Source organism: Melitaea cinxia, chromosome 8, assembly GCF_905220565.1.
Source record: "Melitaea cinxia chromosome 8, ilMelCinx1.1, whole genome shotgun sequence".
NCBI classification, from domain to species: domain Eukaryota; kingdom Metazoa; phylum Arthropoda; class Insecta; order Lepidoptera; family Nymphalidae; genus Melitaea; species Melitaea cinxia.
The window spans coordinates 12,959,129-12,984,666 of NC_059401.1; the positions used below are offsets into that span (position 1 = coordinate 12,959,129).

Here is a 25,538-nt window from a genome sequence, read left to right on the forward strand (position 1 = left end):
TTATACACCATTTAAAAAAAAATAGTAGCATTCTGCACTACTTCTTAGATATAAAATTCTCGTGTCACAGTGTTAGTTAACATACTCCTCCGAAACGGCTGGACCGATTTTTATGAAATTTTGTGTGCATATCGGGTAGGTCTGAGAATCGGTCAACATCTATTTTTCTTACCCCTAAGTTATAAGGGGTGAAGAGGATTAAGGCTAATAACATATACCAATAGCAAAACAACGTTTGCAGGGTCAGCTCTATATAAAATATAAGTGTGCAAAATTTCATACTTCTCCATCCGCGCAATTTTCGTAAAAGTTTTTGCTTCACGTTTTAATTAATGTATAGTTTTTGTGGGTACATTAAAAAGTTTTTATTAAGGAATGAAAATTTATGAACAGTGTTATAAAAATGTAATGAGAAATAAACGTAATCAAACATCATCGATGTCAATTTAATAAGGTAGGAAATTAAATTTTTTATCAAGTCTTACATTTTCAACGATAAAATTATGAAGCTTCTTTACAATCTTCCCAACTCGAGTTTCCTGTTTTTGAAAGTAGGAATAAAATTCTTTCATATTCAAATGTCTTGCCATTTTGTTTTAATTGTGCTTTGTTAAGAAGTATCTTATACAAAGTGCTTTTAATTTAGGTTACTTGCTTAGTTAGGTACTCATATGAAATAGTCGTTAACCTTACAATTTTTTGTAAACATTCTGGTCATTTATATGGTAATTGTAATCATTAATTTGTTTATCAGTATGAGACATTCAAACAATTTGTTTTTTTTTTTGTGCCATAATTTAAATTTTTGTAGGCATAATTACTAACATATTAGCTATAGAATTCTGCTGCAATATCTCAGGTTTCGTCTCAGGTCGTAAGCAAGCTCAAGGTTGAGTGTTTTTAGACACTGATATGTTAGCATTTTTTATTTATGTATAGGAAAAAAAATATCATTATTTCGTTACTGTTAAAAATAATTTATCATTTACTTCTTTCGTTATGATACATTTTCACATTCTTCTTCCCTTTTCAAAGAACCAAATTTTGGGTGTTTAGTATCGCAGCGCAGTGTGGATACAAACCGTACCTCTTTTCATCATTCAGTATTTTTCTATGTGATTTGTTACTAAACAGCATATTGAAATTAAAAAAAAATTTGGTAACTCTCTTAAAATAATCTGAAATATCGAATGTACAGAACGCTAACGCTCTTAAAATAATCTGTAATATCTAATGTACAGAATTAAATTACATAGATTTTATATGTAAAAATATTATTATAAGGCTTAAAAATTATGATATTGAGTACCTCAAATTCGAAACGCTTGATCTAGCTACCATTAAATTTTGATTGAGATATTCCCTGCTTGTTTACTTTTATAAACAAACATACAAAAATAATCTACAACTACAGGCTTTACCTCAACCACAATTTTACGTAAAATGGAAAATGATATAAAATAAAAGTTTTATAATTTAAATCTTGTACAGTATATTGTGGTTCAGCCTTCTCAGTGAGACACTCGTTTGAGTAATGACTCACTACTGACTACTTCCCTCAACAACAAATCACATCTGCTCTACACACTGCTTTTTTTATCTGTGTTACCTCATAACTTTTTACTGGATATACAGATTTTGATATTTCTTTGTAATTCGAAATCTGATGCTTGTAATATGGTCCCATTTAAATTTGAATTAGATCGTATGTGTATTAACTTGATTTCGACTGCGATGATTATTATCTCATTTTAAATTTTTTCAATTTTTTAAATTTTTTCAATATTCTAAAACCACAATACGTTAAAGTTTCAGGTTTTCTTTCTTGATTTCATATTTCGTAACCTACATATGTGCATCGTATCAAATCATCATCGTATTTAAATTATCGTAATGAAATAAGTGTTATCATATTTTGATAACCAATATCGTCAATTAAATTGATACCAGACATATTTCTAATATCTCATTCGAATAATTAATTTTATCGTTACACATTAAGAACGTTAAAAACATGCTTTGGTTTTTGTTACTAATTTCAATAATATCAGGAAGCTATGGTAAGATTTTTTTAATGTAATTTATAGTCACTTTCGTTTATAATTTAAAATAAATCATTTTTTAATTGTTGTAATAGTTCAAACGAAACTGAGCTTGCAAGAAATCAAACAATTTATAGATATGTTTTTTAACGTATGGCCTAAGTTATAAATTTATTAAAATACCCAAACTATTTGTTAAATCCGACAAATAAATAATGATTAGAAGAAAGAAATGTTAAGAAGATATATAATTGTAACAGTTTTAGTCAGTTCAGTCACAGCCAATTCTTAATCCCGTGCATGATTTGTTATACAAAAAGTAATAAATCCCAATCAATAAAATAAAATACTTATAGATTTAAATTTTATTATAGCAATGTAGAGATCCTGAGGTTCTATTTTTTATAAATTAATATGTTATGTGGATACAGGTAGTTAGTGAATAAGTACTTGTAAGTGTTCGTATATTAGGTAATACCTGTTTGTATTTAATGTAGTTGCTTGCTGACGATAAAATTATATTTGTATCTTCATTCGATTTGGGTCAATATTATTCAGTTATTGATATACATTTAGCATATAAATTATTATTTTTACAGCTCAATTTGAAAATTATGAGCAAAACTATGGGTACGTTACTGTCCGACCAGGCGCTCATATGTTCTACTGGCTGTTCCATACGACAGCCAATGTAGCAAACTACACTGAACGACCTCTCATTGTGTGGCTTCAAGGTGGGCCAGGAGGTTCATCTACTGGTATTGGAAATTTCGATATATTAGGACCTCTTGACCTATCTCTTCAAGAAAGAAATTATACTTGGGTATTGTATTACTATAAATACTCATTATATTTATTATAAATAAAATTTTCAATAGCTTGGAGTATTTAGTATGGGTTGATATTTTTATGTCCGTTTCAGGTAAAAAACTTTAATGTTCTTTTTGTTGATAATCCGGTTGGCACGGGTTTCAGTTACGTAGATGATCTACAATATTTAACAACGACCAATGATGAAATCGGTAAGTTTTAAATTGTCTTGTATTTATAGATGATTTTAGAGCAATTCGATATTGAATGTATCATTGCAGCGTTAGATTTCGTCGAATTAATGCGAGGATTTTATCGAGATAATCCAGAATTTGAAGGAGTTCCACTTTATATTTACGGACAGTCGTACGGTGGCAAAATGGCGATTGACATGGGTATACGAATACGTGAGGTACTAATTACTGAATTTCTATACTTGATAACTCGTTATTTTTACAAATAAAAACTGCAATTCATACAACTTACTTAGCTTAACAACTTACTTAGAAACATCGCAAGTCATAGTAACTTCTACCTCCAGTTACATTCGAATAACTAGAAGAAATAAATAATACATGACTATTAAGCTGTCGTACAATTAAAAAAAAACATGACTATTAAGCTATCGTATAGTTAAAAAAAAAAACGAACTTTGAATATTCTGCATTAAGTCATTGACAGGATTAGTTTCAGATTTTTTTTAATTTACTTTATTAATGTTGTACTATTTGATAAGTTACTGTCAGATTTTTTTTATTTGTAGTTATAGTAGACCAAAAGTTTGATATTTATATCGATTGAACATCACAGCTAAATAATCAAGCTAAGCAATACAGCTAAGCAATCAAGCTTTCAAGTAGTGTTGGTGTGTGTGTGAGTAAGGTGACGAGAGTTAGGGTCGGGAATATGGTCAGGAATGTGCTTCCAATGCTTGTTGTGTTGCAGGTGTTTATATGCTACAACAACCGTTTACCGTTAGCATAAGATACACCTGGTGGGACATAAACTTGAAAATTGAGGATTGGTAAAACATTTTTCTAATAATCATAAATGTTGTCCTGGCAGGCGGAATCAGCGAATACAATCAATTCAAATTTAAGAGGTATTGCTATGGGTAATGCTTGGATATCACCAATTGACGCCACCTTAACTTGGGGACCTCAACTGCTAGCTGCTGGGCTCGTGGACCAAGCTGGATTCGAAGAGATACAAAGACATGCAAGAGAGGCAGAACGTTTGTTTAATATTGGACAATTTGTTGCTTCTACGAATCAATGGGCTGCAACTCAGCAAGCTGTATTTAGAAGTACAACACGAGTTGACTTTTATAATATACTGACTAAAATGCCGGCATTCCAGCCGGATACGTTTCAAGACGCTTACAGTGAGGCTTAAAATTTAAAATTGTCACTATAATTTATTTATATTTAAATACGACTAATTAATTATTTTGTTATTTATTAGGTTTTGCAAGAGATATAATGGTGCGTGACGGATTGCAAACTACTATTGATAGTATTGCCTCTGAAAGGCAACAGTTGACTCTTGATCAGCTCATGAACACCATAGTTAAGCAGTGGTTGGGAATACCTGAACATGTTGTCTGGAGTTCCTCATCTAGTCCAGTGTTCAACACCTTAAGAGGAGACTTTATGAAGCCTGTTACAGAAAGCAGTAGGTTCAAGGCATTAATTGTTTATTAATAACATCTAGTTACTAACAGCATTATGGCGGAGATTAGCTGTCTGCAAATCAGGGTAAATAATAAATTAATCTAAAGAAAGAGGTCGCGGATCAGATTGATTCATTTAATGAATTTCTTATCATACCACCAGGTCATCAAGCGTACGGTTCACCTGATGATCTTAAACGACTACCCTTGCTTATAGATGATTGTAACACAAGAAGAAACGCAAATGCGTTGTCGACCCTACACCTGACCCTACCCAAAATCTCTGGCTTCTTTACTCACCACAGGAACACAACACAGCTTGATAGTAGTATCATTTAACTATAATCGTTATATATGGTTGAGGTAATTACCCAGTCAGAATCCTCCAAATTGTGAACTGGATATTTCCTACTGTTTCCCTGCCTCAATAAATTCAAGTATTCAGTATGTAAGTAGTAATTCTTACAATAAAACTCATAAGCTTCTATACCATAAATGAAGCCAAAAAAAATTAAAATGATTATGTTATTAGAATTAAATTAGAAAATCATTTAATTCGCATAATCGTGACGTGTCCCACTTAAAGATGTCCGTCATTCAGAATTGAGTTTATGGCCACTTTGAGGTCCTTTTCCTCTTTACACATAGCATAATTGGCATAGTATTTGAACATCATCAATAATAAAAAATTAAACTATATTTCTACTGTTTCTTCGCTAGCAGTACAGTATTTATTTTTAAATAATATTGTCATTCATTGTACGTCAATAAAAAACTTACATATATTACAAGAGAGTACGTTACATTTTATTTTGATTTTCAGTTGAAAAACTTCTTAATGAGACAGATATTATTCTTAGTAAATACAATGGAAACCTCGACCTAATCTGTAACACTCCAGGTAAGAACCATTTCAAAACTAATTGTAAACGCTAATCTTAAAGTACATTAAGTTAAAAAAATAATATGTCCAAATTTATTTTGAAAGAAGAAAGAATCAAGGAAGGATCACAAACTTTTCCCAAAAGATTAACTTGGAAGAGTTCTAATAATCTAAAAATGACTGTAATAGTCGCTAATTTTTTGCTACCGTCAAATATATTTACAAAGCAACGCGATATTAACCAGTTTATATTCACTTGTCTTTATTTTTTGGCTTTGCTGCGAATAGCTCTTTTTATAGAAATAAAAAGAAGCAGAAATTGTAATTGCTAGATGATTTTTCCTCATGATCGTTTCAATTACATATAAGATTTATACGATATAATATAAGTATTAATATTTAGGTCAATTGTTATGGGTTGATCGACTTCAATGGCCAGGAGCAGAAGGATACAAAAACGCACCCCGGATGCCTATTTGGGAAAATAATCGTCTCGAAGGCTATTACAAATCCTATGGAAATTTCAGATTTTTCTGGATAAACGAAGCTGGTCATAGCGTAAATACGATATTTCACTTTTTAATCTGCACCTTACATTTATATATTTCATATAACAATTACTGTCTAGCAATAAGTATTCAACACATAAGCGAAATAAATTCTAAAAAAATTATAAAACTTATATATCCTACCAAGATGTGTACCCGAAAAAACTGAGATTCAATTCAAGAAATTATAAGTATATATATATATATATATATATATATATATATATATATATATATAACCTACCTACACTAAATAATCTAATATTTATATATTACAGGCTCCGAGAGACAACCCTGCAGGACTCCTTGAAGTCCTTCGTGACATGACGTCTTTCCCTTAACGTATTTGTGGAATTGTTCTAATCTCAAGTTATTTTTTGGATAATAAAGCATGTAACCCATGTTCTTTTATTTATAATTGTGTTTGCTCGCAAACTTAAAAACGACTTCCATTACATCGACAGTTATACAACATATAGATAGATGAAAAGAAAGGCATTTAAAGAAATTAATAAACTGCGATAAAATCTAAAAAATCATTACACTTTTTAAATTACTTTTAAATTTATCAATTCTTGGTCGTACAAACGATATACTGATGCGAACAATAATTTTAGATTAACATGGCTACTTCTATTACTCAAACTATTCAAAAACGGGATATTTACAATGTTTTTTATTTTCATTTCAAAATGACAATGGTAGGAGTGAAAGCAACAATGGTAGTGGTGACCAGTGCTTACGCAACAAACGTGTGAGAAAGGAGGTAGTCCGGTATGGACATTACTAAAGCCGTCAAAATCTAAAAAATAGAAATATCGAGCTCCGCAAAATGAAAATAAAAAACATGGTAAATACCTATTCCGTTTTGAATAGTTTTAGTAATAAGAAAAATGTTATATTGCTTATTTTTCAAACTATACACATTAAAAAAATCTATTACAACTTTTAAATTGTTTACTTAATGTTACCTTTAATTTTTATGTATTTTTTTATATTTATGTTAATATCTAATCGACTAACAGAACCAATATTTTTAAACTGTACTTTTTAAATGCGCAGACTGAAAAACAGCTGTAAATAGAGTCTACGGCCTTTTTTCACTGTCATTTTTTCTAAAATCTCTATAAATTAGATTGTAAGAAATCTTTTTTGTTTCGTAGTAAATAAACGTCTTTATTATTATTATTATTTTATGCTTGCTGTATATGTGTGTTCTCTCTCTCTTTCTTTCTTTCAAGAGACTCTTTTTTTCTCATAGCCTCTACTTAGCTCGAACTTTAACTGCTAAATAGCGCCGGAATTCTAACTACAAATGTAATACGATAGGCATAATTATTATCCGTAAATCATTACTTTTACATTTTTTTTTATTTAGGTATGCTTGAAAGTCAATTTGCACTAATTATAAATCGTAATAATCAGTTTTGTCTTATTTGATAAACATCTTGGTAGAAGTAATGTGTATTTAATTTTATCAACAAAAAATTAAATTGTTGATTATAAGTATTAAATTCGTAAATTTATTTAAATTTAGCGTAAGGTATAAAAAATGAAATACTATCTGTATGGTTATCTACCACGTGTGTGTAAATGACGAAGCGATGCAATAACGCTTCCTAGTTAGGTATTATTTTGAATAAGTCGAAACAACCAGAATTCGTCTAACGACACCAGATGGTTGGGTTTCTAATCCAAAATGGCTTCTTTGATTATAATTACTAAAACGGTAAGAACCTTATTATTGAAACAAATTCAGAGAAGTTCACAGAGTGAAAAGCAGTGTTCTGAATAAATTTAAAATCTTTTTTTGATTATCCAAGTACTTTTATATATTTAAACATGTTGCTTTATCTTTATCATGAAAATATAACTGTGAAAGGTTAAAATATATGGTAAAAGTAAATATAGAGGAACCCATAATTTTTCAGGTGAAACTTATGAAAATTCATATTTATGCCCTCGGTAAAAAACTGTTACACGATCTTTTTGATAAATCGTCCCTTGCGGATGTACAATAGGTAGTATATAAGAATAAAGAATGTGCTATTTACAATATAATTATTGTACGCAGACGAAGTTTCGGGCTGTGCCTTGCGGTAAAGGAGCTGGCTTATCCTAGATAATATTTACCAATTAGTAGGTTTATACATGTAATTAATTTAAAATATAATACATGCGTAATTTTTTTCACAGACACTTTCGGTTTTTTATCATATATTTGTAATGGAAAATTCTTCTACAAAAAGCTATAAAAATAAAAAGCGTTACAAATTTTTTCAAGAAAGCCATTAAATTAACGATTAAATAAATACAATCTAATAATAAAATATAATACCTACATATCTTTAAAAAAGTAAATGTAATATGCGTTCTTGTAAAAAATAGATTATTATCCCATCAATCGAATGAACTTAAAAATGAGTGTAACAAAAACGTTACCATTACAGTTACCTATGGATTAAAACTATGAAACGAACGAATATACGAAATAATATACTTATACAATGTAATCACATTCACAGATAAGCATTATCATTAATCACCAGCGCCTTATATACAGTTATGTATCTACATTTGTGGCACGTCATTATTAATGCGAGAAGCACGCAAATGTAAATAAATATATTAAACTGCTAAAATGGCGAAAAAAACATGTATTATTACTATAGTGGTGGCATTATGCTTAGTGGTAGGTGCCGGCTTAGGTGTTCTAATTTGGTGGTTAGTTAGTGCTGACAGTCTTTTCCATACAATACGTAAGTGCACATTGGTATACTTTCTAAAATGTGTTTGTTGTCAAATAAAAAAAAAACTTCAAAATGTACGGCGACAAACTATAAAATAACACCGTCAACTTAGGTAGTCAAAAAAATTATCAATGAAATACGCATTATTGCGGATAACTCAAAAAGTACTCGTTAGATATCGATCAAATTTCAACAGAATCACGTGACTAGCACCAACTTCCGGTTAAAAAATAAATCATCAAAATCGGTGTGCTCAGTAAAAAGTTAAGAGGCATATTAAAAAATACAGTCGAAGGCTCAATGAGCCTCCTTCTTTTTCGGTTATCAAGTCGGTTAAAAAGTCAAGAAACTATTAATGATTATGGGAGTAACAAGGGAATATTTGCTTCAGGCTTAGAAGGTGACGGTATTGGTGATGTTGATTACACAGCAGCTTTTACAAGAGTCAATGGACAGGGTGATATGTTTTGGTGGTTCTATCCGACTCTTACTAGTTCTTCGCGTCAAGCAACGTCTCGCCCTCTATTGATGTGGTTACATGGAGCTACTGGATTATCACCCAGCTTCTTAGCCAACTTCGGCATGTTTGGTCCGTACAATGTTAACCTGAACAGAAATAATGAATCGTGGGTCAGTATGGTAAAAACAAATTTTATCGTAAGTGTTAGAATATTTAAATAGCCGTTAATTTTTTCTTTTTAAAGGTGAACGATTATAATATACTTCTCGTTGACGCTCCACTGGGTACAGGTTTTAGCGTAAAAAGCTCCGACGATACAAATGACAATATTGACCAAAACGGTAAGTGATTATAATCTAAGTACTATAACTTTCGATAGGTACTTAGATACTATTTTGTTGTTGTTTTCAGTTGAACATTTGTTGAGAACAATACAATCATTTTTTGAGGTACATGAAGAGTACAGAGAAGCGCCGCTTTATATATGTGGGCATGCAGATGGTTCTCAGTTAGCTATTCCACTGGCGGTAAAGCTTTATGGAGTAAGTAAAAATTCATAATTCTAAGTTTATCATTATCCTCTTATTTACATTTAATACTAAATTTTTGTCCCTTGTCTAATTAAATATATGTTAAGGTTAATCTAAGTTGAACTGAACCCTGTTTTCAAATGTTACAAGGTTGATCTCGTTGACCTGGAAGCTTATGAGACAGTACCTGCTGCATTGGGTTTATTCACCATTTATTATTTTTAATTACATGACAGGTAGTCCAGTCTGTTTTAAAATGAGTTCAACCGTATATGACTTTTTTGTAAAATGTACGTATCTTTAAAAACGTATAAATAAAAATTTTTCTCATTACAGGAAGACGGTATTACAAATAATTTCAAAGGACTAATTCTTGGAAATCCTTTAGTTTCACCATCTTTAGTATTAACTAAACTCGGTTTTTATTTGGAGGAGCTAGGCTACATAGATTCAGATGGTCGAGTAAGAGTTGACAATTACACGAATGGTATTCAAACATTAGTTGCTTCAGAATCGTACGAGCAAGCCTTCGGTTATTTTACGTCACTTGAACAATTTATTAACGAAAACGCTGGAGCTGTGGCTGTGAACTTAAATTATATTGTTGAAAAATTAACGCGAGTTACAAACCGAGGTAATTTTTACTTGAATTCAAATATTATTTTATTTAAGTAAAAGCAAATATGGAAAGGCTCAATATATACAGCATCATGATATATTTACGTTTTTTTAAACCTACGCAAAAAGTGGTGTTGAAAGATACTTATTGTGATTTTGTTTTTAGCATCCTAGCTCCTAAACTCATTAATCGATTTTGATGTGTTTTATTTTGTTTGAAAACTGACGTGATTGAAATGGTTCTTAGCTATATTTAAAAAGATATATCAATCTTATTGTATCGGTTATTACTTGACATTTTTAATATATTTTTTTATATCTTTTGTCACGTTCGCTTGAAAATGATTTATAATTAAAAATTTTGTAAAAGTATAAAAATATTTTAAGTATTATTTTCAGATTATTTTGGGGAAAGGAGCTATCTTAACAGCATGTTAAACGTAGACATTGATGTAAACGGTTTTATGAATACCGTGGTTGCTCCGGCATTGGGAATTTCAGGAGAAAATTCGTACGACCGACAACGTGATATTGCCATACAAGCTTTTAATAACTCGTACATGAAACCTATTGTTGACCAAGGTATTTGATTATGTTTATTTATAATTTTAATTCTAAATTCCCACTCAATACTTTGTTATGTAAGTATATAAAAATGTTATTAAAATATAAAAGAAAATCAGACAAGGTACATCGCCACTTATAAATTTTTATTATATGAAGTAAAAATTATGATTTATCGATGAATACTTTTCGACAACTATTTGTAGTTCATTTCAAAATTGAATTTAGGTACGTTAAAATTTAAAATTTGGTCTTAAGAAATATTTATCACTTACCTACTCATAAATTAAGATAAGATCTTAATTATAATATATTATAATTTATTTTATCAGTAAATTATATATTTTTGATTAGATTAATGTAATCCTAAAAAATCTCGCTAAGACTTTCGTCATTTTCTGACTAACTGACTCGAAAAAAAAGAGGAGGTTCTCAATGAGACCGTATTTGTTAATGTCCGTTTCTTCGTTACTTCTTTCTGGTACCTGATTTTGATGACTCTTTTTTTATTTGATCAAATCAATAACAACAAATACTTTTTGGTATTATCCTTTATCTTGAATGCAAATTGAAGGGGGTTTTTTTAGTTCGCAGTCTAACAAATATATTTTATTTATTTTGTAACTTTTAATCGTATTGTAAATCTAACTATCTATCTAGCTTAACGTTTGATTAATTACTTATTGATAACCTATTAAATACTTATTGATAACTCTCATAAAAATAGAACAAAATTACGTTTGGGTTTTTTTTAATAAAATACTAGGTGACATGCCAAATTTTTTCCGCCAATGTATCGTTTCCTTTTTTTATTTTCAACCCCCGACGCAAAAAGAGGGGTGTTATAAGTTTGACGTATCTGTCTGTCTGTCTGTCTGTGGCACCGTAGCTTGCGAACCGATGAAGCGATTTCAATTTAGTTATTTTTTTTGTATGAAGGGTGAAGTACGTGTGTTTTTAGATTTGTTTGATGAAAATCGGTTGAATCGTTGTTGAAAGTTGTGGAGGGTGAAAGTGGGGAAGAATAACCGATGTCTGCAAATATAATCTAGTGAGGTCTGAAATGAAAGCGCATCACGTGCACATTACAAAATAATGTGTTCAATGAAAATCGGTTGGGCCCTGAAAAAACTCTGGGGGTAAAAGTGGGGAAAATACCCAATATCTGCAAATATATGTGGTGGAGTGAAACAAAATCTACATTATAATAAGTGTACCTATAAAAAGTATTAATACTCGTACATACTTAGGTACTGTAAGATTGAGTTTCTTTAAATATTTTTTACTTTTTAAAGGCAACACAGGCTGTTTTATCGGGGGTTTTCTTAAATTTTTAATTTAATTTTTATGATTTATCTTTCGCAAAAAAAAACCAAAACAAGAACGAACACAAAACTAAAACATTTATTTGCAGTTCTTAAGTTATTTGTAGTTGTGTACATACATTGTCATTCTGCGATTCATTTTTGTTTCTATAGATTCGACATCAGTGAATTAACATTATACGATCGTTTTTCAGTGGAACACATTCTTGAAAATACAAATCTTACTGTTGCCATCTACAACGGTAATCTTGACGCCGTATCAAACACACCAGGTAACTTTTACGTCAAAGTATTATAATAAAAATATTACTTACACATATACATGTCCTTATTTTGAGCAGAATATATCCTGCTCAAAATCTGGAGCAGTCCATCTGAGGAGAACTCAACCTAACAGAAGATCACAGCTAAATAATAATGCTCTTAAGTATTGTTGCGTCCCTGTGGTGCGTAAGGTGGCAAGAGCTCCTGCGGAGGGTCAAGGGTAGGGTCAGCAACTTGTTTGCGATGCTTTTTGGCACAAGCGTCTAAAAGCTACGGTAATTGCTTACCATCAGGTGAGCCATACGTTACGATATGTTACTAACAATCTCGATCGTTGAGTTGATCGTTGCAAGTTCGCCAGTTATTCGCACCAGTCATAGCTGAGGTGGAAATAGTACCTACTACCTACCAACAAGTTGACGAGTTGAAAGTTTAGCTGGGAACAAATATCGTTATGTTAGGACCAGCCACTGGAATGCTTCCAAGAGCACGATAAATAACAGAATACTACATAATGTAATAGTTAATTTCATATATTCATAAGATATTGATATCCAAAACCATGGTTTATTATATCAATAGCGCGCCATTTAGTACCGTAACTACAACCTTGATGTATAGGTAGTTAATATTGTAATGAATCTAAGTGACTCTTTTTATTTAATTTTCTATACTCTTTTCATTATTTCTATATTAAAGGTCAGCTGGAATGGGTCAACAATCTCAGATGGTCCGGACAAGCTCAATTCTTGAATGCATCAAGACAGACCCTCGTTATTAACGGCCTCGTTGAAGGCTACTTTAGGGAGTCAGAAAGACTGCGTTTTTATTGGATAAATGTCGCCGGACAGTTGGTAATAATTTATTATAACTTATGGACATTATTTAATATCAAAAAACGCCTATGTTCCTCGCTATATCCAAGTAATGGTTTTGAACTTAAATGGAAACATTTAATTCATACAGCACATATTTAAAGAACGTGAAAAACACATGATCGTTTAAATAACTAAGTAATAGTAGCATAATAAAGATACAATTGAGAAGTCGCTACATTTTAACATTAGGTACATCACAAACTTAGGTCATGTATTCAATATTAATAATATAATAATAATAATAATTTAATTCAGACATATGTCCATATTTTTGTTAGTTACATTGTTTCCCTAAACTATGTTAGTTTAAACAATTGTGACAAAACAAATTATACCAAATCAAAATCACACTAAAATCAAAATGAATGTACTAAAATTCAATCAAACCCAAAATTAAAATCATCACGAAATTCAATACTAAAATTCAATATTACAATGATTAAAATTTAAAATTAAAATAAATACTAAAATTCAAAATTACAATAGTTAAAATTAAAAACAAAATCAATACTAAAATTCGATTAAAACTGGAATTAAAATCAATAAAGAAACAAAAATCAATATTAAAATTAAAACAAAATTAAAATTAAAACTAAAATCAAAATTCAATCAGTTAAAAGGATAAAAATATTATCCAGCCTCCTTAAGTTAATTTAATGTAACATTTTGTCACTATCTTAAACATTATTATATCTTATTTATTGAAGTGAAATTTCTTTACGCACGCTTGACTTGGGGAGTACCTAAGCTGGTGAACGCGTGACGAGAGCGTTACGAAAAGTGTGATCGGGTAAATCAAACGGAGCAAGAGAGCGAGGTGCGAGCACATATTTTCTTTCTCTCTTTCTCTCATAGTCAGTTACATTTCGTATATCAAAGACACAGTATAGACCTAGTGTGTAGGCCTATTGCTAAAGAAGTTTTACATCTGTTGTGTGGTCTAAAGCATACTCGTTTTTTTAAACAACAAATGAAATCACACTTTAGTATCTTGTAATATGATTTTGGTACCATTAGATAGAGAGCGTTACAAAAAATATCACCAGGCGAGGCAAACGGAACTAAGAGAGCAATATAAGTTAGATGGCGCTAAAGAAGTTTTACTTCAGTCGTTGAAGTCTAAATCTAAAGTACACTCGTTTTTCTCTCAATAGCTAATTTTATTATATACCTACCTCTGAGATGAAAACCTTCGTAAAAAAACCTGAATATCCCAAGTTACATTTTAAACTTGATTCCGCGGATTAAGCTTCCATCTTTTATCTTAATAAATAAATTATATATTTCTAAATAAATAGTAGCGAAGAATACTCTTATTTCTGATATAATAATATAAACGTAACTTATTTTGTAAGTACTTAGTAACTACTAAAGTACGGTATGATCTTGTCCTCTATAGTCTATTCACATTAAGAAAATAGTGACTCATTTAGTTTATTTAGTCGTTTAGCTTATCGTTATTACGCCAAAAGGGACAATCAATTAAATTGTACTAGGTATACAAAAGGCCTGTATGAATGGCTAGTTTCAAATAATCAATTTGATGTATTTATAACTTGTTAAAATTTTCAATCATAAATTTACCAAAAAAAGGCCCAAACCATATTAAAATGCGTAATTTGCAGTTAACAATTTCGAAAAAAATCCTAAACTCACTTGAATACTTTGACTTTATGGGCACATCGGGAAGATTGCAAAAGAATTTCATGAATATATTATATTTCGTTGTAAACAACTTTCCAGCAACACACGATAAAGTAATTGAATTAAAATATTTAATTTTTTCTAATCCACTAAAGTTCAAAACATTTTTTTTACTTGTAGAATGATGTGATCTTGGTGTGAATAAAGTTTTCAATTTATTAATACATAAACTAAATTTAACAAAAACTTCTTCGTTGATCTAAGTAGGAATTGACTTTAGATATTTTTATATTACTTGGTAAACGAATAGTTAGAACTTTGATGTTTCATTAAAATATTGTACAATATCCATACCACTGGGTAAGTTTCTCAGAAATAGAATTTATAATTTTTCCATCTGTTTCGGAAACATACGATAGACATAATATTTACTCAGAATCAAGCCTTAGCCTATGTTACTAGCCAGTATGAGTCGAATCTGTTATGTAATAACTGTTTGTTGTAATATTAATTAATTAATTTAGTTAACAGGATAATCTTTACTACACAATTCAATATTTTAAATCCTATAACTTTAGACACAAATATAGAAATCTGGGACAAAATAGGCCATAAAAAAATACTAAACTAAATTACATCGACCAGAAACGTCTCGGACTTTTACGCAAAGAAGTTATTTTCTATTCTGAAGTAGTTTGGAGCTGAGAGTTGCTTCTGATTTGGTACGACCAAACAAAAAAAAAAACGTAGCTACGCGGGCAGAGTACAGCTAGTCTCTAAATAAATACTCGAAAACGAGAATTTTTTTGTTTTAAGATCAAATCAACAATATTACAGGAACAGTACAAAAAAAATATTTATTTATTTATTTATTAAGGATAACCAACAGAAGATACAATATAAACGTTTCAATACCTACACAATAGGTAAACAATGATCATTGTACTTCTTTTTATAGGCAGTCACTACATGCTGCTCAGTGTAAATTAAATTTAATATAAAAAATCACAAAAAAATGCATTTATAATAAGAAAAATAAAGATAATATAAGAAATACAATAAAAACAAGTACAAAAATGTTAAACAGCGCAGCTAGTTTAGCCAAGACCATATGTGTAAAATGAAATAGATTTACATTTCAAATTCAATGTTGTGTATGTAAAAAAATTAATGTTAAAAAAATTAAATTATATAACAGGTATTTAGAAAGGGTTATATAAAACTAGAAATTGTTAATGATATTAAAGTGTAATAATAATACTATGCTATTTTTTAAGAAAAAAAAAAAAAAAAAAACAAAAGGAAGCTGCATTTACAATTTATTTTTGTTTTCAGGTACCATTAGATAACTCGCTTGCTATAAGGCGGGTACTCAACCGTATCTTAACTTGAAACAATAATAATGAAAAAAAAATTTTTATTACGATTAAACTATTTTAAATTATATATCTTCTATTTTTCTCCCTTTCACCTTATACATACAAAATACTGCGCATGTGTAAATAGATAGATAGATCAGATATATTTTGATTCACGAAAACTGAGGTAATTACGAACTCCGGTATGAAAGTACGGTAACTCCGATATTTCTAAAAAAAGGGAGAAGTACAAAAATATTAGCGGTCTGTAGTCGTTGACGCATGCACATGAGAGGCGTTGATTAATTCAACTGTATGGTGGCTACATATAAAAATTATTTACAGCCTGGCCCTCCTCTGTATCAGTTGTAAAAGTTTTTTTTCAAATGACAGTTATATAGATGGTAAATGATTGTGTTGTGTAACCTTGGTATGTTTTTCAAAAAACTAAATAATTTATACCAGGTTAAATTTGACCCCTTTCCTTTTTAATTATATTTATACTCTGATTAATTTATACTCTGATCCAGCCTGCATTTTTTGCATATCTTTACATCTATACAAGTAAATAAAATTGGAGTGTCTGGGTATAATATTAAAATAACTGCTTTTTACTAAATGTATATGGATGTGAGTTAGATTTGAAACATACATGAATATTTATCGCTTATAAATGAAAAGGATGCAACGAACAAGATCAAACAGGATCTTTTTTTCTGCACAAAATTTATTATAGCAAGATCAATTTTTATTTACAGACTACTAAAAATTTACGAGAAGCACAAACTTTTCCCACGCTGGATATATCCAGCAATTACTAAAAAAGATGAAACTTATAATTCTACTTACGAGTAGATATAACATCTACTGTCGATACATGGAAACAAACTCTATATAACTTATATGTAAAGAAAAGCGATTGCTATTTTATGGTTAAAAGACAAATTTAATAAAAGACATGGCTAAATTGCATTCTATATATTATTTATTCAACAATTGGACAAAACACAACAGACGAGGCTGTATGGCTTAGTACCTTTGATGGGTATAAATGACACAAAATAAATATTACTGTCATTTAGTTTGACATTGACCACAACAAGTGAACAAGCCCAGGCTTACGAAAAACGAAGTTTCGGGTTTCTATAAAAACATTTTTGTAAACTTAATAGATTTATTGACAAGACAACAAATTTATTTTCTCACATCTTAATATTTGATCTTTGGATCGAAGCGTAACATATGCTTACAGTTTACTAAACAGTGAATAGTTTGTGCACGCAATGGCAGATATCTTAGACATATTAGATATAGAACAGCCAGGAGCATCAGAAGTTACAAGAGACAGTATTATACATGGTGACAAAGTAAAAAAAAAGTATGTTACTGCAAAGGCAGTACGGCGTCCCGAAGGCATGCATCGTGAAGTGTTTGCTCTCCTATACAATGATAATAAGGACTTGCCTCCTCTCCTCCCTACTGATACAGGTAAAAAATACATATTCCAAAATATATTATTTTATACTACTAAAAAGCTTTCTAAAACTTGTTTAAAAAGCTATTTTCAATACTCTGACTTGTTTCACTTCAACTAATAAAGTACAACTTCTGGATTCACAGATTGCTAATAGAAATAACTAACTTTATAAGTAAAGCCAAAGTGGTAAATAACAAAACCATATTCACTTGTATTTGTTAAATATTGTTATACATTAAATAACTTTCTCATTACCTTGTGAAACATGCCTTAAGCACTAAGAGATCTCTGCTAATTTGTTGATCATTGAAAATTCACTTACAGTATTTTTAATTAAAGAATAACTTTATATAAGTGTTACCAGAAACATACAGTGAACTTAATATTCAATTTCAGGCAAAGCATACAAACAAACAAAGGCTAAACTTGGTATGAGAAAAGCACGGAAATGGGTTTGGGCTCCATTCACAAATCCAGCTCGTAAAGATAATGCTGTGTTTTATCATTGGAAAAGAGCTTCTGACGAAGCAAAAGAATATCCATTTGCACAGTTTAACAAGGTATTCAGTTTTCTGGATCATTTATTTTCCATATAATTAATAATGAATCACTCAATTATTCCCATTTTTTAATTTTTTAAAGTTTACTAGTACTAGTACTTTGCAAAAGCATCTTGCAAAATGAAAAATTTGACAGTCTGCAAGACAGGACTACGTCTGTCAAGTTAGCTAGCTATAAATATTATAGCTTTACTAGCTGAACCGGCAAATGTTGTCTTGCCGCTAAACGCTATTAAAAAAATAGGGTTTGGTGATAAAAGGGTAAAAATTTAGGGTTGTATGTATTGCCACAAAAATTTTAAAAAATTGGGCTAGGCCACCCTTTTGACTAAGGGCTTTAAAAAATTGCTTATGACTGATTCTCAGCCCTACCAAATATGCACAAAAATTTTCATAAGAATCAGAGGAGTGGACTGCTTGCCACACTATTTGCATTAAAAAAAAAAACTTGTTAAAAAAAGTTATTATTTCTAAAATTATTTTAGCAAGTATCAATCCCTTCATATTCTGAATCAGAATATAATCAATACTTGAAATCAGAAGACTGGAGTCAAGCAGAAACCGACCACTTAATGGACCTTTGTCAGAGATTCGATTTGAGGTTTATTGTCATACATGATCGTTGGGATAAAGCGGCTTTTAGGGACAGAAGTGTTGAAGACTTGAAAGAGAGATATTATAACATTTGTAGTATTTTAAACAAAGTAAGTACATTTTTTTATAAAAGATTAAAAATATGTATGGATTACACAAAGACTATTAACATACCACTGAATGTCTTGAAGATACAGGCTGTTTGCCATTACATTGAGTTGCAATGATTATGTTTTGTTTTTTATACGAATAAATTTTGATTACAAGGCAAACAATAAGTAAATATATCCTTTGTCTAAAATTAATATGTAGTAACTAGGTATAATATGTGCAGTTGTGAGTGGTTAAGTTTATTACTGCTCATATTTCTACTAATAAATATATACTTTTTTTTGTAATTTACAATCAGTTGCCAGACTATAAGTAAATTTGTTGAAAAGAGAATGGCGATTAAAGTGGCTGCAGGTATGGGGTGCAGCCCTCATTTAGGTAGGGAGCAGATGAGCAGTCTTTTTAAAGGCCTTGAGGTCGTCAGCTGGTAGGCTAGTGGATTAGGATGTGCAGAAAGACGCTCCATGTAGTTTTTCCTGTAACGTTCAACTTTAGAACTATTTAAAATATTTATTTTACATAATAATGCTTTTGTTTTTTTTAAAGGTTAAGACAAATCCATGGTCAAATACAGTTACAATGGTCAACGGAGAAAAACGAGTGTATCATTATGATGCTGAACATGAAAGGAAGAGAAAGGAGCAATTAAAGAGACTGTTTGATAGAACACAAGAGCAAGTATGTTCTGTAATTTAAAATAAATTTTACACTGTATACTGTGTTCATACTCAACTAAAGAATTCATAGAGTTTTAGTTACTTATAACGTTCATATAACATAATTACAGTTTAGATTTGGTGCATTTACTTCTAGATTGATGAAGAACAGATGTTATTGGCAGAACTGAAAAAGATAGAGGCTAGGAAGCGTGAAAGGGAACGAAAGACACAAGATTTACAGAAACTGATATCCAGAGCTGACAGTGGTAATAGTGTGACAAACAACCAGACTAACATAGCCAGCGAAGGTGTTACAATGCCATCGAATACAGTTTCTAACATTGTACGTCGGCATGACAGAAAGTTACATAAGAAAAAATTGACAACACAGCAACGTCCAGTTCGTACTGTGGAAGCAGTTGTAAGTTACTGTAAACAGTTGTAAATTTAATAAAATATAGATAAAAGGTTATTTGGAGATATGTCATATACTTGTTGTTAAATTTTCAACATAGTGCTCCAGCAATGTTGTATTTTCAAACAAAATAGCATATATATGTGTGTATGTATGTATTTATATGTGTACTTGTGTTTATGTAAGTATATTTACACGCTTGTGTCTTAATTTAACTGGTACCTATATCACAATTTGTACACCTACGCCAACACATCACCATCTCTTCTAGCCCTATGTTGCTTGGAAGAAATCACTTTTCAGCAAAAAGGCTGTTTGTACCTTATGCTACTTTCTTCAAATCAATCTGCTATGTATTATTTCTATTTTGGTGTACAATAAAGTGTATTGTTATATCCCTATTTCTGAAAATGTTAAAGCAAATAATTGTTCTTATTCACTGAAACAGTTATCACTTTGAAACTCCCGACTATTTCAATGACGTCACGCTATAGTCACGAAATATTGGGCGTTTTAAAATGACAATCGCGTTAAGTAAATGTAGTAATGTAAGTATGCATTTTTATTGTATTAATATATAAGTTTAAAATCTTAATCATTTTTTCCAGACAGTGGAATGGTCTGGTATTAAGTTCCCTGAAGCAAGGAGCACTGGCGTATGGTTACGTTCTCAGCGAATGAAAATGCCTCCAGGTGTCGGTCAGCGTAAAACAAAAGCAATTGAACAAGAGTTACGTCTTATGAACATTGGTATGAATTTTTTAAGTACCTAAACAACAACTGAACTGCCAGCTTATATTTTCAAATATATTTTTTTCTATTTAAAATCAAATCATAGCACTAATTAATTACTGCAGGAATTTTAACCCATAGTAGGTCTCCATAGTAACACTATAGAAATTATATTGTATTTGACCATAACTGTGCATCATACTTATTTAAAACAAAAATAGCTAATTGTTCCTAACATATTAATAATTTTAATTATGACCTATTAAGTAACTGGAACTATATTAAATATTCTGTTAGTATATTTACAAAACGCATTATATAAATATGTAACCATGAGACTCATTTGGTATATGGTGTACAGATATTGCTCCGACACCAACAGAAGCAATTTGCAAGCATTTCAATGAACTACGTTCTGACCTTGCACTGGCATTGGATTTGAAAAATGCTCTAGCGTCTTGTGAGTTGGAACTACAAGCTTTACGGCATCAATATGAAGCTCTTAACCCTGGCAAGGTGAGTAGTTTTCATACATTTTTGTCTATTTCAATATGTGAAGTCTTGCCTTCAGCCTGTAATAAAATATTTATTTTAGTGGTATATTCGTTTTATTTAGTGGAACCTACTAGGCATAGGACTCTTTTCCCATGTAGGAGAAGGGCCAGAGCTTAATCCACCACACAGCTCCAATGTGGGTTGGTGTAATTTTTTCCCTACTATGAGTAACAATCGCTATCAGGTGTCCATGATAACAACTGGGACCGACAACTTGATGTGCTCTTGAGGCACTGTAACATAATAAATAAGTGCCTCACACTTAACAATCACCATTAGGATATAAATTATTTGTAAGGGTTCTGGAAAAACACACAACTCACGAGTGGTAACAACCAAGCTACGACAATAATCTGTATGAACTTTACACATATTTATTATTTGTGGGTATTAAACACATTACTTTTAGCCTTAACTGATGACTGATCAAATAGTGGAAAAGGAAACATTTTGAAAAGTATGTCTAACTATTTACTTAACAGGTTATTAAAATAACAATCATTGTCATTCTGTTTCAGACTTTGAGTATTCCTCCTTCAATATGCAACTCAAATGTTGATGGAGATTCAAAACCACTGGGAGAAATAATCGATGTTGTTGGATCTCCTAGTGCTTTAAATAATACAATATAATAACTTTTGTAAATAATGTAAATGACTTGTTTAGATAATAAACTTGGGTGTAAAAATTATCGATATTGTTTGATTATTTCTTGTGCTTTAATAAAATACTCCTGCTATTAACATCTAACTGAACTTTAGTTATAAAGTTAAAAAAAAAATACGATTCAGCCTACATTATCGCACTGCTGGGCATAAGCCTTTTTCTCCACCTAGCAGGATTGAAGCTTAATCCAACACTGCTCCACTACAACTTGACTGATATATTCCTTGGTATGCATAATGATTGCTATCGGATATTTATGATAGCAACCATGAATGACAGTTTAACATACTCTCCGAGGCACAGTGCAGAGACTAACAAGGACAGACATCCAAACCGGAATGAAATATTTGTACATCCATCTCATCCATCTCGTGAAGTTGAACCCCAAAATCACCATTGTGTGAGCACCAACACGGTGTACACACCACTCCACCAGAGTGATGTTATATTTTATGACTGCATATAATGTCAAATTGTTATTAGATTTTGTTAAATAGTCAATTGCTAGGAACACACTAAATTTTGACCTCCCGCGTGAGATTATTCAGATGTAATAGTAATATCTTTATGCCTTAAAGAATTCTTTTTTTTCATTTGTTTCACCTATAATATATTTAATATATCTATGTTGATTATTGATAATCGCATTTTTAGCCGTAAAAACTATGACTAATTTTATTATCTATAATATAAAAATGAGTCGCTGAATGTGTTGCTAAGCGCAAAACTCGAGAACGGTTGGACCGATTTCGCTAATTCTTTTTTTAAAATATTCCTTGAAGTACGAGGATGGTTCTTACGGAGAGAAAAATTCTAAAAAAAAAAAAAATTAATAAAATTAAAGAATCGACTGTTAGGCGATACGAAGTTCGCCGGGTCAGCTAGTAATATATATATATATATAGTAACTAGCTGACTTGGCAAACGTTGTCTTGCCGCTAAACGCTATTTAAAAATGGTTGTATGTATTTTTCAACTCCAAATCATAATAAAATAAAAAATAATTTATCTAAAAATTAAAAAAAAATAGTGGTGGACTACCCTTAACATTTAGGAGGATGAAAAATAGATGTTGTTCGATTCTCAAACCTACTCTATATGCACACAAAATTTCAAGAAAATCGGTCAAGCTGTTTCGGAGGATTTTAAGTTTTAACTACAAACACCGCGACACGAGAATTTTATATATTAGATAACACAGGAGAATCGTAGTTGTTCTCAACATTGTTAGTCAGTTTAAGGCTCGTATTTGTTTAATTCTGTTATTTAAATAAAAAATATAATATAGTCTATGTCACCCGCGAATAATGCAGCTTTCCAACAGTGAAACAATTTTACAAATCGAGTCGGTAGTTTCGGAGCCTATTCAATCCAAACAAACAATCAAATCTTTCCTCTTTATAATATTAGTATAGATATATCTATATAATAGAAATTAGGTAATAAAATTATGTGGTGTCATGGGACATCAGGTAGGAACGAAGTTCCTTCGGATAGTATAGAAGCAACACAATTTGAAAACAAAAATGTTGAATTTTATATATATTTTCGTTCTTGATTTTTTTTTAATTTTGTTGATTGGTTTTTAATTAAGTACATAAAAGTATTTAGGAAATTTAGTATTTTAGAAAATAACAAGTACCGTAATATATATTAAGTGAAATAAAAAAAACATATGTCTTTATTTATTTTTGTCGACAGTATAAAATTACATAAATAATTTTAAAAAGTTTACTAGTAATATTTTAGTTTTACAAATAACATATAATACAGTCGTGTGACTGATATTACGTCACTTCCGTTATATATTTTTCTTACGGTTTTAGTATCACATTTTTCTGTTCGGTCGCCCAGCCAAATGTCAAGCCTGCCGTAAGGAACTTCGTTCTAAAAATAAGTGTGCTTTAGACCATATGACTTAAGTAAAACTTACGAAATGTAACTCTCTCTTTCTATCGTACTTTATCTCCCTCTCAACTTCCGGTCGACTAGCTCGATCTCACTTTTCGTAACACTCTTGTCACGCGTTCACCAGCTTACTGCCCAAGTCGAGCGTGGAATATGTGTAATTTCTTAGTATTATGGTTATTATCATTTTTCAACAATTGAGAATTTAGTACATTAAATATATTGCTTAGTAGTTGAGAAACAAACTAACAATAGCAACTTATGACAAATATGAAAATAAATGTAAAACCTCAACATCAGTGCGATAAAAACATTTCCAAAACTTGTAAGTAGACATGTAATAAAACAATAAATATAAAATAAAATTTTATTATCCTAGTAAAAACTAACTATATTGCACCTTTAGGTGCTCCATATGCATCAGGCATTCTTTCTATAGTATATTTATGTTGAGCAACATACATAATAGGGACACCAGGTATTTTTCTTATCCTTCTCTTCAAGTCCTTATCATTGGTAGCAACAATATAACATTTATGCTGTGTTACCCTCTGCACTATACAATCATCGGCGTATGTGCCTTTGTGTAAACACGCAAGCCTCTCAAAGCGCGGATCCTTGATTATTCTTAGAGCAACCCTGTACTTACGTCCAAGTTTTTCTAACTCGCCTAAAACACAATCTGTTACATATGGAATACATTTCGCGTATAAACAATCCATCATATTTTGTATGATATCTAATTTGTTCTTTATAGAGAAGTTTATGAAGTTTGTGTCGATTAAAATGTGATAAGGAGGTCCTAGTTGTGTATTGTATTGAAAAAATAGAGCGGAACTCGTTTGCGGCACTTCTCGAATCTTAACCTCGTGCGGATCAACTTTCTTCTTTTTCTTCGGCTCTGCCCTTTCTGTTGCTTTTATCCTGCTATCACTTGGACTAATGAGCTTTTTCATTTGTGCAAACCTTTTTTCGACTATTTTTCTCGTTTTTCTTTGCTTCCCCTGTCATCAAAAACCAATATAATATACAGTAATGGTAATTTTAAACATGTTAATAAAGGAATATAAAGTCGCTAAAGCTTACCATGTTGAATTTTGTTTACAATAAACCAATGAAAATAAATCTCCTCAATAATGTATTAAGTCAATTTTAATTTCTTCTCGTTGTTAGAAATTAGAAAAACTACCATAACGTACACGTGAGTTCAACTTTGATTAGTAAATATTGTTTGACAGTTTAAATTTAGACAGTTATGTATTTGATCCCATGCTGCCAACCGTATAAACTAAAATTACAGATGCAAGAAATACGGTAATTTGACCGAAAAATAAACTGAAGGAATAAACAATCGAATGATTTATAAAAGAATTATACTCTGTAGATATGTTGTAGGCTGTTGTAGCTATATAATAAGCGATTATGTTCCATTTCGAAATTTAAATATGTTATCAGACTTTTTTACAAAACTTTTATATGGAAAAATATTAAATCACTTTTATAAAAATTGGTGAT

At 30.6% G+C, this 25,538-nt stretch overlaps 4 protein-coding genes across 4 annotated transcripts; 3 read left to right on the forward strand and 1 right to left on the reverse strand.

The window, feature by feature from the left end:
- The first annotated feature begins 2,014 nt into the window (after positions 1-2,014).
- Positions 2,015-6,358, forward strand: LOC123656041 (retinoid-inducible serine carboxypeptidase-like). Its single transcript, XM_045591763.1, has 9 exons — positions 2,015-2,060; positions 2,642-2,865; positions 2,965-3,064; positions 3,134-3,264; positions 3,918-4,236; positions 4,317-4,526; positions 5,348-5,425; positions 5,811-5,965; positions 6,234-6,358. Exons 1-9 carry the CDS (start codon positions 2,015-2,017, stop codon positions 6,294-6,296), a joined length of 1,326 nt encoding a protein of 441 aa, XP_045447719.1. The 3' UTR covers positions 6,297-6,358.
- A 2,238-nt stretch (positions 6,359-8,596) lies between these two features.
- LOC123655886 (retinoid-inducible serine carboxypeptidase-like) lies at positions 8,597-16,434 on the forward strand. The gene is made up of 9 exons (XM_045591631.1): positions 8,597-8,714; positions 9,097-9,335; positions 9,410-9,506; positions 9,577-9,707; positions 10,032-10,329; positions 10,713-10,895; positions 12,397-12,474; positions 13,166-13,320; positions 16,324-16,434. Exons 1-9 carry the CDS (start codon positions 8,597-8,599, stop codon positions 16,378-16,380), a joined length of 1,356 nt encoding a protein of 451 aa, XP_045447587.1. The 3' UTR covers positions 16,381-16,434.
- Positions 16,435-17,428: 994 nt separating this feature from the next.
- Positions 17,429-22,140, forward strand: LOC123655503 (DNA methyltransferase 1-associated protein 1). The gene is made up of 8 exons (XM_045591280.1): positions 17,429-17,834; positions 18,220-18,383; positions 18,869-19,087; positions 19,635-19,766; positions 19,902-20,168; positions 20,771-20,912; positions 21,256-21,410; positions 21,968-22,140. The coding sequence occupies exons 1-8, from the start codon at positions 17,630-17,632 to the stop codon at positions 22,079-22,081; spliced, it is 1,398 nt and encodes a 465-aa protein (XP_045447236.1). The 5' UTR covers positions 17,429-17,629; the 3' UTR covers positions 22,082-22,140.
- Positions 22,141-24,376: 2,236 nt separating this feature from the next.
- LOC123655700 (rRNA-processing protein FCF1 homolog) lies at positions 24,377-25,300 on the reverse strand. Its single transcript, XM_045591454.1, has 2 exons — positions 25,110-25,300; positions 24,377-25,027 (listed from the first exon to the last, which is right to left on the reverse strand). Exons 1-2 carry the CDS (start codon positions 25,110-25,112, stop codon positions 24,413-24,415), a joined length of 618 nt encoding a protein of 205 aa, XP_045447410.1. The 5' UTR covers positions 25,113-25,300; the 3' UTR covers positions 24,377-24,412.
- Between the last annotated feature and the right edge of the window lie 238 nt (positions 25,301-25,538).